The 21,840-nt window shown below is 40.6% G+C and overlaps 1 protein-coding gene across 1 annotated transcript in view; it reads left to right on the forward strand.

The window, feature by feature from the left end:
• Positions 1 to 21,840, forward strand: part of LOC138795802 (ceruloplasmin-like) — a 57,394-nt gene that overhangs the window by 33,757 nt on the left and 1,797 nt on the right. The window contains exons 14-17 of the mRNA XM_069975384.1: positions 55 to 183; positions 12,021 to 12,127; positions 19,275 to 19,494; positions 20,107 to 20,246. Coding sequence (XP_069831485.1) covers positions 55 to 183; positions 12,021 to 12,127; positions 19,275 to 19,494; positions 20,107 to 20,246 — 596 coding nt within the window. The remainder of the gene's footprint in view (positions 1 to 54; positions 184 to 12,020; positions 12,128 to 19,274; positions 19,495 to 20,106; positions 20,247 to 21,840) is intronic.

The following is a 21,840-nucleotide window of genomic DNA, read 5'->3' on the forward strand; positions in this document are numbered from 1 at the left end:
AAATATTTAGTCTAATAGCAACAAAAATCTATACATTGATGCTTTATTTGACAGGTCCACTAATAACAGCAAATGTCGGTGATAAAATTAAGATCATATTTAAAAACAAGGCAAGTAGACCATATTCAATTTATGCACAGGGCGTTAAACTGGAAAATAATGAAGTAAAGGCAACAGAACCAGGTAAGTTTACTTTTCACAAGATGTATATATTTTTTTTGGCGATAAATACAGTATGTCAAAACAGCTTTACAAAGTGTAGGTCTCATTTTTGTCAGGGCAAAAGTACCTGTACCTGTCATCAAAGACCAATTTTAGACTAGGGTCTTTGTACAGGACAGTTGAAAGTCCCATAGACTGTCCTTGTGGATAGAGGGAGAAGTGAAATCAGTTAGTGTGCTTCCCCTTGCTTGATTTAACAAACAATGGGGGTCTGAACACTCCGACTAATAAAAACTTTTGACATGTTTCCAGGACATGTCAAAAGTTTTATTTTATTTTTTTAATCACAGTGCCCATTAGATTATTAGGGTGCCTTCCTTTTTCATTTCATTTTATTTTCTTTCCACTGCGAGTATGTAACCTGGCCCCTTTAACCCTTTCACTCAATGGCTCAATGACCAGGTTGTTTTAGGACATCAACTTATGGGATCATAATGATCCCATAAGCTGATGTCCCTATGTCTGCCTCCTCTCTAATCTTATAGAAAAGAGAAGTGTGGACAGCGCTCCATAGTGTAAAGTCTGATGGCAAATGTGTAAAGGAAAGGCGAGAAATTGGAGACTCTCACCTGTGAAGGTTGTGCATATGGAAGGCACAACACTCAGTAAAGCATGTATGTGGACCGCAGCCACTCCCAGAGACCAAACCGGTAAGCAAATGATCAAATCCTCCACTCCAAAAACTCTGGGTAGGTACAGGCGCAGGTCCAAGATAGGCAAGATAAAAATGGATGGAACTGTAAAAAATATTTATTAAAACAATGACACAACGCGTTTCGAAGTCGTGCTGACCTCTTTCTCAAGTGTCCTGTACAAAGTGTGTTCTAAGGTCTATAAAAAGGGATTGCACATGCTCAGAAGGAGCTGTGATTCAGGTGGTCTCTAATTACAGATACAAGAAACGCCCATCAGTAGGTGGAACATTGTAACTCTTGGTGAGCATATACACAAAGCAATGCCAACAAAATTGTATATGTACACACATATATACGTGGAGACATAGAATATACATAAAATACGTGAAAAATACATAATCTAATAAGTATACATATTTATCGATTTTTTATCTATTATAATATTAAAACATTAAAAATAAAAAATAAAACTGTATGGAATGGGAAAAAAATATAGCCTATCTAGTATTTTCAATGGTTTCATTCAATCCTTGTGGGGATAGAGTGGATAGTTTAAATATCCAATAGGATTCGCGATTGATCAATTGTCGGTATCTCCTCGGATGATTTTCAGGGATCTGTTCTAATATGATTAATGTTATATCTGTCGGGTCACTTTTATGATAAATAGAAAAGTGTTTAGATACACTATGCAGGAGGAATGCGTTTTTTATATTGGATCTATGTTTATTCATGCGTGACCGCACTGTCTGAACAGTGCGGCCCACATATTGCAAACCACAACTGCATTCAAGCAAATATATAACAAATTGGGTAGCACAAGTAAGTAAGTTGCGTATTGTGAATGATTCGCTAGTAATATTAGATTTGAAAGTATATATTGGATTCGGTGACATCCATTCACAGCAGAGACAACGATTATGTCTACATCGCATTGATCCTTTGTCATCTGTATTAAGTTGTGTGGAGTCATCAACTGATGTTTTGCGTAGTCTACTCGGGGCCATATGACCCCTTAAAGTTTTTGTTCTTCGAAAAATAATATTAGGTTTTTTTGGTATTATGGATTTGAGTATTGGGTCATTACACAAAATAGACCAATTTTTTTGTAGATGTTCTTTAATTATTGATGCTCCACAGTTGTATTCTGTTACAAAGGCATAACTAAAAGGGTTATTGTCCATAAATTTATTCTTATGTTTATTTCTGTTTTTTTCTTGCATATTATCTAAGATGTCCTTTTGTGTAATATTCTTATTTTTATTGTATGCTTTTTTTAAGATTTTTTCTGGGTAGCCTTTATTTACAAATCTGTTTTTTAATATATTTGCCTGCTGTATATAATCTTCTTTGTTACTGCAATTTTTCCTTATGCGTTGGTACTGTCCAAATGGCACGTTTTTTAGCCATTGAGGTAAGTGGCAGCTGGTAAAGTCCAGGAAACTATTCACATCGACACTTTTAAAGTGAGTTTTTGTAATAATTCTATCTTCACTCTTCATTAGGGTTAGATCCAAAAAATCTATATTCTCCGTGCTGAAGTTTAATGTAAATTTAATTCCCCAGTCATTGCAATTCAGTTCATTTACAAATGCCTGTGCATCTTTTTCTGTTCCCGTCCATATGAAGAACAGGTCGTCGATGAAACGACGATAATAAGTAACAAAATTGATGAAATACTGGGACTGTGCAATGACACTCGCCTCAAATCGCCCCATAAATAAGTTGGCAAAACTAGGGGCGAAGCGAGTGCCCATCGCACAGCCCTTTACTTGTTGATATATATGCTCTTCGAAAGAAAAGATATTGTGATTTAAAATAAATTCCATACCGTCATAAATAAATTGTGTTTGCACCCTTTCCAATTCAGTGTCCGATTCTAAATAATACAAAACCGCAGTGAGCCCCAAATTAATATCAATATTGGAGTATAGTGAGGTGACATCTAAAGTGATAAAAGAAAAATCGGGTGATGAAAAAGATTGTAGTTCATAAATTAACTGTGATGAATCCTTTAAAAAAGATGGTAATTCACATACATATTTCTGTAAATAAAGATCTATATAGTGAGATAAATTAGATGTTAGGGACCCTATACCCGAAATAATAGGACGTCCAGGTGGGTTGCTCAAACTTTTGTGAATTTTGGGTAAATAATAAAAATACGCTAAATTAACATCAGACACCAACAAAAATTGTTTTTCTTTTTTGTTTAAGATACAAGATTCGATGGCACCATTAATCATCTCCATATAAAGCCTTTTATGTTCCACGGAGGGGTCAGAATGTAATCGTTCATAGTAAGATATATCCGAGAGTATTCTATATGCTTCTTTTAGGTAGTCACTTCTATCTAATATTACTGTCCCCCCCCCTTTATCCGCGGAGCGGATAACCAGACTAGAGTCTTTGCTTAGGAGTTTTAAAGCACAACGCTCACCCTTCGTTAAGTTATCTGAAATATCTTTAGTGGTGATTTCTTTCTCAATGTTCCTAAGATCGTTTTGCATCATGGATGAGAATGTTTCTAGATGGTGGCCTTTGCTTTGTAATGGATAAAAATTAGTCTTATTTTTTACATCAACATGTTTAAAATTGTTGTTATCCTCCATGTCATTGACTCCTGTTCGTTCACCTTCATTCTTTTCTTTAATCAAAAAATGACGCTTAAGCGTTAGCTTTCTAACATATTCATTAATATCAAGAAAAATATTAAAACTGTTGGGGTATGAGACAGGGCAGAAAGAGAGTCCCTTACTAAGCAATTTATTTTCATTGAAGTTTAGTGTATGGCTAGATAAATTAAAAATACGTACAGTTGGTTCCTTCGGAGTAGAACTTGGTATATTTTTAACCTGGGTTATTTTCCTCTTTTGTTGCTTCGCTCCTTTCCCTCCTCTGCAGCCTCTAGATAAGTTTTTCTTTTTTCTCCTCCTCTTCCTATGCTTGTTTTCCCTTGTTGTATTTGTGTCGATGTGTGATCTTTCTGAATCTTTTGGAAATAGCGTGTTATCGCTTGGGTTTTCGGACTCCGTGTCCGTGATATCTGAGTCACTGGATCCACTGATGTGGAACGGGAGTCTAAAAAAGACCCTACCATTGAGGTGTCGGTGTTGTATCCACCCACTGCTCCCAAAGTAGATCCAGAGGGTGTATCAATAATGGAACTATCATATATGCATGAATTATCATATATTGACAAGTTGCTTAATGTGATGACCCCCAGATCTTTCTCCTGGTCGGTGTCCATATCTGAAATATTAATAGGCTTGTGTGTTTCATTTACAACACTCCCGGTATTGGTCACTATATATGCTGTTTCATATGAATGTGTTTCAGCAGGTGTAGCATCCATATCTAAAATAGTGATGGGCTTATGTATTTCATTAACAACGCTCCCAGTATTGGTCGATATATGTGCTGTTTCATGTAAATGTGTTGTTTCATATAAATGTGTTCCAGCTGGTGTTACATCCCTATTCACATTATCACAAATATCGATGCGTTTTGGCGTACTATCATCTAACTGGACACAGATGGATCTCTTGTCCTCAATATGGTTATTTGTGTTAGAAAACCTTGAGGTATTGTGTGTTATAGCCGGACTAGCCAAGCCAGATGGTGCCTCACCAGTTGTGAGAGGTGCATTAGTTCCAAGTTTTTTCTCAGGGTTTGGTTCATAGAAGTTATTATTGTTTCTATTTGAGTTTGTAAAAGTTCGGATTTTATTATTGTTATTATTGTTGTGGTTGTTATATGAATGTTTGTCTTTATATTTAATATTAGGAGTATACGACGATGTCTTTTCATTTAGATTCTTAGGATATCTATGATTGCTATTGTGTTGAGTGGATTCATCATTAGGATTTCCCTGGACTTCTTTATTGTATTGGGATTTTTTTGGCCATTTTCTAATCTGATTAGTGGTATAGTCTTCTTTATCCCGACCAAATTTGGATACCTTACGATTGATGATATCCAGCTCTAGAGAATTTAGTCTATCTATGGTGGATCTATCTAGTCTTCTATATTCAGAAAACTTTTGATATTTACAGAGATCACCCATCACTACTTTGGCATCAATTAAAGCTTGGTTTGCTACTTTAGACCGTTTGGAGATAAGTCTATTCATCATTTCCACAGAAAAACTCTCCATAAGTAACTCCCATTCCTTTGTGAATATCTCATCTTCCTTAAATGAGGATTCAAAAGGTAATCTTAAACCTCTTGGAGCAATCTGCTCCTTAATGTAAAGATGCAAAAACATTATGTCAATAGTTTGTGTTATTTCTATTTTACATAAATCCTCAAGTCTTAGGAATAAATCAGTCATAGTTTTCATATCATCCTGTGGGATGTGTTCACTCGGGATGTACTTATCTGTATCTTTTATCGCAGTTGACAAAACCTGAGAGATCAATTGGTCTCTGGTTTCGTTCCTGTTTCGGTAGAAGTCCATTGTTTCTTATATGTCCGAATCCCAACTGGTGGATAAAGGAGAGGCAGAACTTCAACACTGGACACACAGATCCTTGGGTGCGGCTTGTTCCAAAATGAAGGGGTCAGGCGATGAATCTCCAGCCCTTTCTCGAGAAACCTCCAGGTTCACGATACTATAGAAAAGAGAAGTGTGGACAGCGCTCCATAGTGTAAAGTCTGATGGCAAATGTGTAAAGGAAAGGCGAGAAATTGGAGACTCTCACCTGTGAAGGTTGTGCATATGGAAGGCACAACACTCAGTAAAGCATGTATGTGGACCGCAGCCACTCCCAGAGACCAAACCGGTAAGCAAATGATCAAATCCTCCACTCCAAAAACTCTGGGTAGGTACAGGCGCAGGTCCAAGATAGGCAAGATAAAAATGGATGGAACTGTAAAAAATATTTATTAAAACAATGACACAACGCGTTTCGAAGTCGTGCTGACCTCTTTCTCAAGTGTCCTGTACAAAGTGTGTTCTAAGGTCTATAAAAAGGGATTGCACATGCTCAGAAGGAGCTGTGATACCGACAATTGATCAATCGCGAATCCTATTGGATATTTAAACTATCCACTCTATCCCCACAAGGATTGAATGAAACCATTGAAAATACTAGATAGGCTATATTTTTTTCCCATTCCATACAGTTTTATTTTTTATTTTTAATGTTTTAATATTATAATAGATAAAAAATCGATAAATATGTATACTTATTAGATTATGTATTTTTCACATATTTTATGTATATTCTATGTCTCCACGTATATATGTGTGTACATATACAATTTTGTTGGCATTGCTTTGTGTATATGCTCACCAAGAGTTACAATGTTCCACCTACTGATGGGCGTTTCTTGTATCTGTAATTAGAGACCACCTGAATCACAGCTCCTTCTGAGCATGTGCAATCCCTTTTTATAGACCTTAGAACACACTTTGTACAGGACACTTGAGAAAGAGGTCAGCACGACTTCGAAACGCGTTGTGTCATTGTTTTAATAAATATTTTTTACAGTTCCATCCATTTTTATCTTGCCTATCTTGGACCTGCGCCTGTACCTACCCAGAGTTTTTGGAGTGGAGGATTTGATCATTTGCTTACCGGTTTGGTCTCTGGGAGTGGCTGCGGTCCACATACATGCTTTACTGAGTGTTGTGCCTTCCATATGCACAACCTTCACAGGTGAGAGTCTCCAATTTCTCGCCTTTCCTTTACACATTTGCCATCAGACTTTACACTATGGAGCGCTGTCCACACTTCTCTTTTCTATAGTATCGTGAACCTGGAGGTTTCTCGAGAAAGGGCTGGAGATTCATCGCCTGACCCCTTCATTTTGGAACAAGCCGCACCCAAGGATCTGTGTGTCCAGTGTTGAAGTTCTGCCTCTCCTTTATCCACCAGTTGGGATTCGGACATATAAGAAACAATGGACTTCTACCGAAACAGGAACGAAACCAGAGACCAATTGATCTCTCAGGTTTTGTCAACTGCGATAAAAGATACAGATAAGTACATCCCGAGTGAACACATCCCACAGGATGATATGAAAACTATGACTGATTTATTCCTAAGACTTGAGGATTTATGTAAAATAGAAATAACACAAACTATTGACATAATGTTTTTGCATCTTTACATTAAGGAGCAGATTGCTCCAAGAGGTTTAAGATTACCTTTTGAATCCTCATTTAAGGAAGATGAGATATTCACAAAGGAATGGGAGTTACTTATGGAGAGTTTTTCTGTGGAAATGATGAATAGACTTATCTCCAAACGGTCTAAAGTAGCAAACCAAGCTTTAATTGATGCCAAAGTAGTGATGGGTGATCTCTGTAAATATCAAAAGTTTTCTGAATATAGAAGACTAGATAGATCCACCATAGATAGACTAAATTCTCTAGAGCTGGATATCATCAATCGTAAGGTATCCAAATTTGGTCGGGATAAAGAAGACTATACCACTAATCAGATTAGAAAATGGCCAAAAAAATCCCAATACAATAAAGAAGTCCAGGGAAATCCTAATGATGAATCCACTCAACACAATAGCAATCATAGATATCCTAAGAATCTAAATGAAAAGACATCGTCGTATACTCCTAATATTAAATATAAAGACAAACATTCATATAACAACCACAACAATAATAACAATAATAAAATCCGAACTTTTACAAACTCAAATAGAAACAATAATAACTTCTATGAACCAAACCCTGAGAAAAAACTTGGAACTAATGCACCTCTCACAACTGGTGAGGCACCATCTGGCTTGGCTAGTCCGGCTATAACACACAATACCTCAAGGTTTTCTAACACAAATAACCATATTGAGGACAAGAGATCCATCTGTGTCCAGTTAGATGATAGTACGCCAAAACGCATCGATATTTGTGATAATGTGAATAGGGATGTAACACCAGCTGGAACACATTTATATGAAACAACACATTTACATGAAACAGCACATATATCGACCAATACTGGGAGCGTTGTTAATGAAATACATAAGCCCATCACTATTTTAGATATGGATGCTACACCTGCTGAAACACATTCATATGAAACAGCATATATAGTGACCAATACCGGGAGTGTTGTAAATGAAACACACAAGCCTATTAATATTTCAGATATGGACACCGACCAGGAGAAAGATCTGGGGGTCATCACATTAAGCAACTTGTCAATATATGATAATTCATGCATATATGATAGTTCCATTATTGATACACCCTCTGGATCTACTTTGGGAGCAGTGGGTGGATACAACACCGACACCTCAATGGTAGGGTCTTTTTTAGACTCCCGTTCCACATCAGTGGATCCAGTGACTCAGATATCACGGACACGGAGTCCGAAAACCCAAGCGATAACACGCTATTTCCAAAAGATTCAGAAAGATCACACATCGACACAAATACAACAAGGGAAAACAAGCATAGGAAGAGGAGGAGAAAAAAGAAAAACTTATCTAGAGGCTGCAGAGGAGGGAAAGGAGCGAAGCAACAAAAGAGGAAAATAACCCAGGTTAAAAATATACCAAGTTCTACTCCGAAGGAACCAACTGTACGTATTTTTAATTTATCTAGCCATACACTAAACTTCAATGAAAATAAATTGCTTAGTAAGGGACTCTCTTTCTGCCCTGTCTCATACCCCAACAGTTTTAATATTTTTCTTGATATTAATGAATATGTTAGAAAGCTAACGCTTAAGCGTCATTTTTTGATTAAAGAAAAGAATGAAGGTGAACGAACAGGAGTCAATGACATGGAGGATAACAACAATTTTAAACATGTTGATGTAAAAAATAAGACTAATTTTTATCCATTACAAAGCAAAGGCCACCATCTAGAAACATTCTCATCCATGATGCAAAACGATCTTAGGAACATTGAGAAAGAAATCACCACTAAAGATATTTCAGATAACTTAACGAAGGGTGAGCGTTGTGCTTTAAAACTCCTAAGCAAAGACTCTAGTCTGGTTATCCGCTCCGCGGATAAAGGGGGGGGGACAGTAATATTAGATAGAAGTGACTACCTAAAAGAAGCATATAGAATACTCTCGGATATATCTTACTATGAACGATTACATTCTGACCCCTTCGTGGAACATAAAAGGCTTTATATGGAGATGATTAATGGTGCCATCGAATCTTGTATCTTAAACAAAAAAGAAAAACAATTTTTGTTGGTGTCTGATGTTAATTTAGCGTATTTTTATTATTTACCCAAAATTCACAAAAGTTTGAGCAACCCACCTGGACGTCCTATTATTTCGGGTATAGGGTCCCTAACATCTAATTTATCTCACTATATAGATCTTTATTTACAGAAATATGTATGTGAATTACCATCTTTTTTAAAGGATTCATCACAGTTAATTTATGAACTACAATCTTTTTCATCACCCGATTTTTCTTTTATCACTTTAGATGTCACCTCACTATACTCCAATATTGATATTAATTTGGGGCTCACTGCGGTTTTGTATTATTTAGAATCGGACACTGAATTGGAAAGGGTGCAAACACAATTTATTTATGACGGTATGGAATTTATTTTAAATCACAATATCTTTTCTTTCGAAGAGCATATATATCAACAAGTAAAGGGCTGTGTGATGGGCACTCGCTTCGCCCCTAGTTTTGCCAACTTATTTATGGGGCGATTTGAGGCGAGTGTCATTGCACAGTCCCAGTATTTCATCAATTTTGTTACTTATTATCGTCGTTTCATCGACGACCTGTTCTTCATATGGACGGGAACAGAAAAAGATGCACAGGCATTTGTAAATGAACTGAATTGCAATGACTGGGGAATTAAATTTACATTAAACTTCAGCACGGAGAATATAGATTTTTTGGATCTAACCCTAATGAAGAGTGAAGATAGAATTATTACAAAAACTCACTTTAAAAGTGTCGATGTGAATAGTTTCCTGGACTTTACCAGCTGCCACTTACCTCAATGGCTAAAAAACGTGCCATTTGGACAGTACCAACGCATAAGGAAAAATTGCAGTAACAAAGAAGATTATATACAGCAGGCAAATATATTAAAAAACAGATTTGTAAATAAAGGCTACCCAGAAAAAATCTTAAAAAAAGCATACAATAAAAATAAGAATATTACACAAAAGGACATCTTAGATAATATGCAAGAAAAAAACAGAAATAAACATAAGAATAAATTTATGGACAATAACCCTTTTAGTTATGCCTTTGTAACAGAATACAACTGTGGAGCATCAATAATTAAAGAACATCTACAAAAAAATTGGTCTATTTTGTGTAATGACCCAATACTCAAATCCATAATACCAAAAAAACCTAATATTATTTTTCGAAGAACAAAAACTTTAAGGGGTCATATGGCCCCGAGTAGACTACGCAAAACATCAGTTGATGACTCCACACAACTTAATACAGATGACAAAGGATCAATGCGATGTAGACATAATCGTTGTCTCTGCTGTGAATGGATGTCACCGAATCCAATATATACTTTCAAATCTAATATTACTAGCGAATCATTCACAATACGCAACTTACTTACTTGTGCTACCCAATTTGTTATATATTTGCTTGAATGCAGTTGTGGTTTGCAATATGTGGGCCGCACTGTTCAGACAGTGCGGTCACGCATGAATAAACATAGATCCAATATAAAAAACGCATTCCTCCTGCATAGTGTATCTAAACACTTTTCTATTTATCATAAAAGTGACCCGACAGATATAACATTAATCATATTAGAACAGATCCCTGAAAATCATCCGAGGAGATACCGACAATTGATCAATCGCGAATCCTATTGGATATTTAAACTATCCACTCTATCCCCACAAGGATTGAATGAAACCATTGAAAATACTAGATAGGCTATATTTTTTTCCCATTCCATACAGTTTTATTTTTTATTTTTAATGTTTTAATATTATAATAGATAAAAAATCGATAAATATGTATACTTATTAGATTATGTATTTTTCACGTATTTTATGTATATTCTATGTCTCCACGTATATATGTGTGTACATATACAATTTTGTTGGCATTGCTTTGTGTATATGCTCACCAAGAGTTACAATGTTCCACCTACTGATGGGCGTTTCTTGTATCTGTAATTAGAGACCACCTGAATCACAGCTCCTTCTGAGCATGTGCAATCCCTTTTTATAGACCTTAGAACACACTTTGTACAGGACACTTGAGAAAGAGGTCAGCACGACTTCGAAACGCGTTGTGTCATTGTTTTAATAAATATTTTTTACAGTTCCATCCATTTTTATCTTGCCTATCTTGGACCTGCGCCTGTACCTACCCAGAGTTTTTGGAGTGGAGGATTTGATCATTTCCTCTCTAATCTTGTGACAGCGGCAGGGGAGAGAGGGGAGGGGGCAGAGCTCACAAGCGCGCGCCCCGCGCCCAGCCTTCTATCCCTCCCCCGCCGGCCTCCATAGCTCTGTTTCCATGGAGCTATGCGCAGAGCCCTGATGGACACTGCGCAGAGCCCTTATGGACAGCGGACAGAGAATTCTACCTCTGTAGAGGGAGAACTCTCTGTCAGAAGCCTTATAGATGCTGCGGTCGTGCTGATCGCAGTATCTATGGGGTTAACTTTCAGCACCGGAGTGCGGCTCCGGTGCTCAGGGTTGCGGTGGGTCTCCGGCTATCACTGATAGCTGCGACCCGCTGTGGATGACACAGGCGTCTGCGTCTGTGTCAACCTGGATCGTAAATTAACGGCGCTGCAGCATCAGGCATAGGCTGCAGCAACGGTAATTTACAGTGCGGCGGCAGGAGAGGGTTTATGTCTTTTTAAGTCCCTGCTGCCCGCAGCCTGCAGCATATATTACCTGCTCGGCGCTGCGGCTGCATATGTGGCTCTTGTCGGTCCCGCTCAGCCAATCAGTGCATGACACCCTTAGGGTAGCTTCATACACACCTTATTGCAGCAGATTTTATGCTGCGGATCCGCAGCTGATTTGATCTAGATAACTGAACACAGCAACAAATCTGCACCATCAAATCTGCTGCAGATGTGTGTACGTGTGTATATGTGAATGCACCCTTAAAGATACTAATTAAAAAGTAAAATAAATATTTAATGACTTTATATACAGCACGTGTTTAATGTGTGATATTTGACAGAAATTTTTCTGTTTCATATAGGAAATATAGAAACATATGTATGGAAAGTTCCTGAAAGATCTGGACCTAAAAAACAGAAAGATGTTTGTTTGACCTGGGCTTACTACTCAACAGTTGATCAAATTAAGGTAAAGTCTTGCATTAATTTTACAATATTTTAGAGAACCCACAAACATTCAGTTCGGCCATAACTAGAGATGAGCGAACCGGGTTCGGGTTCGGATCGACCCGAACCCCAATGTTCGGTTCGGTCGATCCGAACCCCAATGTTCGGTATTTGATTAGCTGGGGCTGCTGAACTTGGATAAAGCTCTAAGGTTGTCTAGAAAACATGGATACAGCCAATGACTATATCCATGTTTTCCACATAGCCTTAGGGCTTTATCCAACTTCAGCAGCCACTGCTAATCAAATGCCGAAAGTTCGGGTTCGGATCGACTCGAGCATGCTCCAGGTTCACTCATCTCTAGCCATAACCTCTTTAGTGAATAAAAAGTACAAAGTCTACATGAAATAACTGAAGCGCCTTAGCTGCCCTGTATCCTTGCCAGCCCCACCATCAGGCTTATTGTGGTGGCCGTCAAGTAATACCATTCCTAATCACCTAAATATTTTTTGCTAATTCAACCCCTCAAGGACAGAGCCCAAAATGGCCTTAAGGATCAGTTAAATTTTCAATATAGTGTTTTCGTATTTTCCTCCTCATCTTCTAAGAGCTATAACTCTTTTATTTTTCCATGTATGACGGAACCCCCAAAATATCATTTATGGCGTGAAATTGGGGGAAAAAATACAATTCTGCAAATTGTGGGGGGTTTCCGTGTTTACGTAATGCCCTTTAATGTAAAACTGACACTTTATCTTTATTCTATAGGTCAGTCTGAATACAGCCATATGCATTTTATATAGCTTTTCTTATGTTTACTATTTTCATTAACAGTAAAAGTTTTTCTTGCAAATAGGCATATTTAAAATAGCCCTATTGTGACTCTTATAATGCTTCTATTTTTTCACGTACAGGGCTTTATGGGGTGTCATTTTATGCACCATGATCTCTAGTTTTTATTAATACCATATTTGTTTATCTTAGACATAATTGATCAATTTTTATTTATTTAACTTTAAATAAAATGTAATAAAATTAATCCATCCTGACGTTTTTTAACCGTTTTTTTTTTTATTAGAACGGACGATTATGCACGCTACGGTATATTATATGTTTATTTATTTATTTTTATGTGTTTTATTGATAAAATGGGAAAGGGGGTGATTTAAACTTTTATTGGGGGAGGGGCTATGGTGTGTTTTTTAACACTTTTTTATTTTATTTTTTCACTTTTTTTCGTCCCCTTAGGGGACTTTAATATTTTTACAATGGATTGTTAAAACACAGATCATTGCTATGCCATAACATAGCATTGATCATTGTAATCTGTGATCATTGCATAGAGCCTGCCTGTGCATCAGTGATCACCGATCTATGATCGGAATGATCGGAACCTCCGGCAGTCAGATACTACGATCGGAACCCCGATCGGAACCTGGAGTCCCGATCGGTCAGTGACAGGAGCACATCTCCTGTCACTGATGTAAGTGCCGTGTCGCAGCACTGCAAGGGTTTAAGGCAGCAATCACGGCGGCCCGTCATTAACAGTGAGGACCTGGCTGCATATAGCAGCCGGTCCCCATGTGCTTTGAAGTGAGCAGGTACGGCATGGGTCCCTAAGTGACAGGATTCCATGATGTACCCATGCGGCATGAGTACTTAAGGGCAGGGGCGTAGCTAAAGGCTGATGGGCCCTGGTGCAAAATGTTAGCTTGGGGCCCCCCCATCTCATCCGATCAGGCAAAGTCCTATCTAACGTTATATCCAATTACTCTAATGTGCCACCATGTTCTAATGCCCTGTCACTGCCTCCACCTCATGTACTGCACTACTGCCCCCTATAATTAATGGACTGTACTGTGTCATTGTCTAATCATTGTATTCCAATCGTTGACTCTACAGCTGAAAAACTACAATTCTCATCATGACTGCCAGTTGGAAACGATGGGGGTTGTAGTGCTGCAACCTGAAGAGCCACATGCTGCAAAACTACAACTCCCATTATAAACTGTCAGCAGGGCATGATGAAGTTTGAACTTCTGCAACCTGGAGAAGTCACCTGATATCACCTGCAGTCCTATGTAACACCACAGATAGCAGTGATATCCCTCTGAGTACAGATAATGTAGTAGTCATCTGCAGTCCTATGTAACACCACAGATAACGCAGTGATATCTCTGAGTACAGATCATGTAGTAGATGTCCCCTGCAGTCCTATGTAACAGCACAGATAACACAGTGATATCTCTGAGTACCGATAATGTAGATGCAGCACAAGCTGGAGCTCAACGCGGTAAAGATACGGCCATAGGACACAGCTTAGGCCGCCAACGCAGATGTCTGGAGGAGGGGGCGCTGGTACTTGCTGTCATCTGATTAGGTAAGAGGCCCAATCAGATGACAGCATGTGCCAGCGGGCAGAGCGGGACAGATTAGCGCAGTGCTTCCCAACCTTTTCCACCTCGGGGCGCCCCTACTAAATGATGTTCTACAAAATAAGAAAACCGTCATACAGTTACTCACAGGTGACTTCTTCTTTGATCTGAGGCGTCACTTTCCCTTTTCCTCTCCATCCGGCCCAGTCCTCCATGATGATTCCTTCCAGATACGTTTCATCCTCTTAGAACCTGCGAGACAAACAATTTAGGCTCCGCACATTTCTAGCAACTTCCTTCCCTTCCTCCCTCCTGTAGGCTCCCAAAGTAACTGCACTGTTTGGTGTAATGTGCAGTAAAGTGAGTAGGAATGTGGGATGCCCCCTGTATGTAGGATTCCCTGCTGTGCCCCCATGAGCTTATAATGCCCCCAGAGGTGCCCCCCATGAACTAATAATGCCCCCAGAGGTGCCCCCATACAATAATAATGCCCCCAGAGGTGCCCTCATGAGCTAATTATGCCCCCAGAGGTGCCCCCATGAACAAATAATGGCCCCAGAGGTGCCCTCATGAGCTAATAATGCCCCCAGAGGTGCCCCCATGGACTAATAATGCCCCCAGAGGTGCCCCCATCAACTAATAATGCCCCCAGAGGTGCCCCCATGAGCTAATAATGCCCCCAGAGGTGCCCCCATTAGCTAATAATGCCCCCAGAGGTGGCCCCTATGAGCTAAAAATGCCCCCAGAGGTGCCCCCATGAACTAATAATGCCCCCAGAGGTGCCCCCATACAATAATGATGCCCCCAGAGGTGCCCACATGAGCTAATAGTGCCCCCAGAGGTGCCCCCATATACTAATAATGCCCCCAGAGGTGCCCCCATATACTAATAATGCCCCCAGAGGTGCCCCCAAGAACTAATAATGCCCCCAGAGGTGCCCCATACAATAATAATGCCCCCAGAGGTGCCCCCATATACTAATAATGCCCCCAGAGGTGCCCCCATACAATAATAATGCCCCCAGAGGTGCCCCCATATACTAATAATGCCCCCAGAGGTGCCCCCATATACTAATAATGCCCCCAGAGGTGCCCCCAAGAACTAATAATGCCCCCAGAGGTGCCCCCATACAATAATAATGCCCCCAGAGGTGCCCCCAAGAACTAATAATGCCCCCAGAGGTGCCCCCATACAATAATAATGCCCCCAGAGGTGGCCCCCATATACTAATAATGCCCCCAGAGGTGCCCCCATATACTAATAATGCCCCCAGAGGTGCCCCCATATACTAATAATGCCCCCAGAGGTGGCCCCCATATACTAATAATGCCCCCAGAGGTGCCCCCATATACTAATAATGCCCCCAGAGGTGCCCCTAAAAAAACAAACATCCTACTCACCTAATCGGCGCTGTGTAGCTGCAGGCAGCAGCTCTTCCTCCTCTTCGGGCCGCAGGGACGGGACTTCCGGCAGACGTGATGACGTCACATCCTCACGCCTGCCGGAGAGGTCACGGCCCGGCCTCCCATAGGCTGCTGGTATGAAGTGCCGGCAGCCTATGGGAGAGAATACAGGAGGAGGACGCTGACAGGTCCTTCTCCTGTATTCTGATCGCTTTAATGTTCTGCCTGCTCACTGTGCGGGCGGAACATCAAAGCGATCTGTGCATCCCGAGAAGCTGCGCGGCCGCAGCTTCTCGGGATGCTTAAAGTGACACTGTCACAAGTGGCAAGGGGGGGCCGTGCGGGCCCCCCTAGCGTAGGGGCCTGGTCGCCATGGCGACCCCGGCGACCCCTATAGCTACGCCACTGCTTAAGGGTGTTAAATAAGGTACTTATGCTTTTCTGATTCTATTTTCTGTACATTATTAAAAAGGCATTTTTCATGTCCTTTTAATATCTCTATTCTTTTTATTATGTTTGTTAGTGACATAGCAGAAGGTTTGGTTGGTAAGATTTGTCTGTTTGGTGATGACACAAAAGTGCCCAATAGGGTTGATATTCCTGGAGGTGTCAGTAATATAGAAAATGATTTAGCTATGTGGTCCATGTGACTAGATATGTGACTAGTCTGGATATGTGGACAATGGAAACTGCAGTTCAATGTTTCCAAATGTAAAATAATGCACTTGGGGATGAGAAATCCTATATCCAAGCTACATATCGGCAGTTCTTTGCTGGCAAAGACTTCAGAAGAGAAGGATTTAGGGCAGGGGTGGGGAACCTTTTTCTTGTCGAGAGCCATTTATAAAATCATTTAAGGGCCATACACTACACGCCCGCCACACTCATTGTTGTACTGTGTGCCACAGTTACATAATTGTGCCCCTAGATGCCCATTGTAGGTAACACCTTGTGATGCCCCTGGTAACTGATGTAAACCCCCAGTGATGCCCCAGTAGCCATAGTTAACCCCCGGTGATGCCCCTGGTAGCTGTTGTTAACCCCCAAGTAGTTCCCCTGGTAGAAAGTTAACCCCCCACAGATGCCCCTGGTACCTGTAGTTAATCCCCCATTGATGCCTCTGGTAGCCTAGTTAACCCCAGTAAGGTTCTTGGTAGCTAATGCTAACCAAAAAAGGGGTTTGTGGAGCCTCAGTTACGAGTCTCAAAAAACGGGAATAGCCAGATATCCCTCTCTCCAGAAAAGGAAGCCTATTGCCAAGGGGTGCCTCCTAGTGGGGAGAACTCCAAACCACCCTGATACGTAGTCCCTCAGGTCCTTGCTCTGTTGCGAGCATTGGGACCTAATTTGGGAAACACCAGGGTGGCCCGTATAAGTCAAAGTCTTACTCTGTTGCGAGTATAACGAGTATAACGTTTTTTTTCACTGTTCTCCTTTAGTTCAGTGATGGGTGTGTTTTGTTGGTCTATTTTTTATTGCAACTGATAGCCAGAATCCTGCTCCGCACTGACGAGGGGCAAATACCACGAAACGGCTGTCTGTGGATGGATGCCTAGCCTTGGTAACCCTTGTCTAGAGTTAGACTTTGACTTATAGGGGCCACCCTGGTGTTTCCCTATTTAGGTTCCAATGCTCGCAACAGAGCGAGGACCTGAGGGACTACGTATCAGGGTGGTTTGATGTTCTACCTAGTAGGAGGCACCCCTTGGCAACAGACTTCCTTCTCTAGAGAGAGGGATATCTGGCTATTCCCGTGTTTTAAGACTCGCAACTGAGGCTCCATGGATCCCTTTTTTGCATATTCAAATTTTGTAGGGGGCAATCAGTGGAGACTTTTAAATGAGTACTCCATTGTTTTTTTTCACTGTTCTTCTTGAGTTCAGTGATTGGTGTGTTTTATTGGTCAATTTTTCATTGCCGTGTTTTAAGACTCGCAACTGAGGCTCCGCGGACCATATTCAAATTTTGCATATTCAAATTTTGTAGGGGGCAATCAGTGGAGACTCTTAAATGAGTTTTTTTCACTGTTCTTCTTAAGTTCAGTGATTAGTGTGTTTAGCTAATGCTAACCCCCAGTGGCCCCTCTGGTAGCTGTAGTTAACACCCCCCAGTGATGCCCCTGGCACCCGTAGTTAACCGCTCAGTGATGCCTCTGGTAGTCTAGTTAACCCCAGGGATGCCCTTGGTAGTCCTAGTTACCCCCAGTGATGCCTCTGGTAGACCTAGTTACCCCCAGTGATGTCCCTGGTAGTCCTAGTTAATCCCCAGTGATGCCTCTGCTAGACTAGTTACCCCCAGTGATGCCTCTGGTAGTCCTAATTAAACCCCAGTGATGCCTCTGGTAGACGTTGTTACCTCCAGTGATGTCCCTGGTCATCTCAGTTAAGCCCCAGTGATGTCCCTGGTAGTCTTAGGTAACCCCCAGTGATGCCTCTGCTAGTCCTAGCTAGTTACCCTCAGTGATGCCTCTCGTAGTCCTAGTTAGTATCCCTCAGTGATGCCTCTGGTAGTTCTAGGTAACCCCCAGTGGTGTCCCTGATAGTCCTAGGTAACTCCCAGTGATTTCCCTAGTAGTCCTAGGTAACCCCCTGTGATGTCCCTGGTAGTCCTAGGTAACCCCCAGTGATACCTCTGGTAGTCTGTACCAAAAAATAAACATCCCACTCACCTTACCTCTGCTCCCTCACTGCCCATGTCCTCTTCTCCCTACTTTAGTCTGTTTTCCTGCACACAATGAAATGACGTAAGTAATCACATGTGGCCGCCACTCTGGTAGGGCGGAGCTAACACAGACAGCATTCTCCTGTGTCTGGCAGCCCCCACATTAAATGGTGTACTGTTTGCTCTACCCTCTGGACACCGGAGGGCCATGTTTTTGTATTGCTGGATAACCCCTTTAAGTGAGGCCTCCTGTAGAGTAGTGAGGCCAGGGCTGGAAGCAGTGGCCAAAGGAACAAAACTCTAGAGAATTGACATGTTAAATTGGTAGCAGCTGCATGTAAGATGAACCTTTTCTAACACCTGTACCTCCCAGTAGGGCAGATGGTGGTTTCCCTCCTCTAGGTTGGTGACCATATCATTCTTAGCCCTGTCTATTACCCTCAGGCTGCCAACCTGCTCATCTAACATGTCTACAGTTATCAGCAGAATAAAGTTATTCTTTCATATGGTGAAAACATTCATGTAAATGCAGCAGCTATTTCATTGATCATAAATTTCCCCAGTATGTCGGCTTCAGGTGTTTGCAGTTATTCATCTGATCTCTAATTTCTAAGTTACCTTAGAACAGAAGAACAATAGAAAGAAAGGGTCATTATTACCATGATTCATTTATATAGACGGATGTGCAGTGTACCGTGCATTGTTTTCAGCTCATTGTGTTCTCTCTTAGGACACATACAGTGGATTAGTTGGGCCTCTTGTGATTTGCAAGAAACCATTATTACCATTCAGTGTACACACAGAGAAAATTTTGAGATTTGCTCTTCTTTTTATGGTGTTTGATGAAAATGAATCCTGGTATCTAGAAGAAAATATTAAAAAATACTCACTGCATCCAGAGGAAGTAAAGAGAGATGATGAAGAGTTTATTGAAAGCAACAAGATGCATGGTACGTGACTTTTACAATAAACTGTCGTCAGTGCCAATCTATATAACATTTACATAATGTTATGTTATTCTATATTCAAACCATTCCTCTTTTGTGTTTTCCATCAGATTCAATTCAGGTTTTAAACTGCTGGCACTGTTAGATAGCTGTTAGGGCAAGGAGACACACAATGCCTTTCATATAACTCTCTGTGCTTTTATAAAGTATAAATTATTCTCTGGTGGAAAGTGTCAAAGAAACTTTCCCAAGCCCCTGAGGGCTGTAATGTCCCCTCCCCCCCTCCCATACCCGACTCTGCATGGGACTCAAGCAGGGATAAGAATGGGAGGAGAGGCAAAGAAGAAGGAGGCATTCATACTTGCAAATATTCAGAAGCTTGGAAATGCCTCTTTGACACTTTGCACATTTCTACAGTATGGAAGCACAGACAGATATATGATACTATATGTTTCCTTACCTTAACAGCTATCTAACAGTGTCAGCAGTTTGGGACATGAATTGCATCTGACATATTCTCTTTAAAATATTTCACTTATTTCAATTACACCTTTAAATGATGCTTTGTTGAAGCCTTTTTCGTCCTTTGCCCAAAATTGATCTCTTGTATTTTAGGTATCAATGGGAAACTGTACGCCAATTTACATGGCCTTACTATGCATGTTGGTGACCGCATAAATTGGCACCTCATAGGCCTTGGAAATGAAGTGGATTTGCACACAGTGCATTTTCATGCGCACAGCTTTGAATATATGGTAATATTTTTAATGCACATATTTTATGTAAAATAGATGTTTGCTAAAATGGTATGAACTATATCAATTGAAAACAAGTCAAAGAGTGATCTTCAGCCAGAGGAAGACTTGAGCAGCTGAAGGATGTCAAAAAGGGGTCAAAAGTAATTCTCTTCCTAGATTTGTGAATGGAGCACAAAACTTTCCTTTCCTCTGAGAGATCCTTTTTGTCTCAGATTGACAAATCTGGGTCTAGGCCTTTAATGAACCTGGCTTAATGCAGTCAACTGCTCAGGATAGATAGAAAATGGAAAATAAAAAAATAAAAAAATACAAAACACACACACACATTGTTTCTTGTTACATTTTATGGTAACAAGACTGGCTTTATCTGCAACATTGTATGTTCTTTTCAATGTTGGGAGGGTTGTTCTGAGGTCAAGTTGTCAATGAACTCACTGTGATTAACCCTCCCAGCATTACAAAGAAGCTATAATGTTGTAGATAAAGCCAGTCAGGGACTTGTTTACATCAGCTGTCTCAGAAGGGAGGGGGGAGGGGGAGACAGAGAGAAAGGCTTACACACAGATTTTTGGTTCTTAAGCAGAAAGCAGCAGCAGCTCAAAACTGGGGAAAAGAGACTAAATAGATAATAAAAAGTATAGAAAGAGTTGTTAGTCTCACCTTGGGCAGCAAGTTATGTTTGAATGGAATACCCCTTTGAAGGGTTAAATGAGGGGTCATTTTTTAATGACATATTCCGTTTAAAGCTCCAGAACTCTGACAACTGTGATCTGTATGAACATGTATAGCACTGCTCTCCTACTTTAGAGCCAGACTTTTTTTAGCCCACTGAGATTCCAGGCCATGACCACAACCATAAAAATGAAAACATAGAAAGAGATGCTTTAACCCCTTAGCGACCCATGACGTATCTGATACTTCATGGTGCCGCGGGGGGTGTTCAGAGAGGGGTCCCGCCAGGACCCCGCTCTGAACGGCGCCGCTCCCAGCTGATATGTACAGCCAGGGACCGCCTCTATTAGCCGGAGTCGGTCCCGTTACCGCGCCGGCTAATTAAGCCTCTAAATGCAGCTGTCAAACCTGACAGCTTCACTTAGATGCTGTGCTCTCCCTGTCCCTGGTGTCTAGTGGGACAGATCTCCCCCCCACGATGCGATCGCAGGGGGGAGATCAATGACGCTGATCCCGACTCGGCAATACATTGCTATGGCCTGCAGCAGGCCATAGCAATGGATTACCGATCTGATGGATCATTGCTGTGTATATACACAGCATTGATCTCTATGAGAGATCAGTGCTGTGTGTATACAAGTCCCCCAGGGGGACTTCTAGTTACAGTAAAAAAAAAAAAGTAAAAATGTTTTTTTATTAAAGAAAAATCCCCTCCCCTAATAAAAGTCCAAATCACCCCCCTTTTCCCATTTTATAAATATAAATAAATAAACAAATAAACAAACATATTTGGTATCTCCGCGCGCATAATTGCCTGAATTATTAATGAATCACATTCCTGATCTCGCACGGTAAACGGCGTAAGCGCCAAAAAATTCAAAGTGCAAAACTGCGCATTTTTGGTCGCATCAAATCCGGA

The sequence above is a fragment of the Dendropsophus ebraccatus genome, chromosome 6 (genome assembly GCF_027789765.1).
Source record: "Dendropsophus ebraccatus isolate aDenEbr1 chromosome 6, aDenEbr1.pat, whole genome shotgun sequence".
In the NCBI taxonomy this organism is placed as follows: domain Eukaryota; kingdom Metazoa; phylum Chordata; class Amphibia; order Anura; family Hylidae; genus Dendropsophus; species Dendropsophus ebraccatus.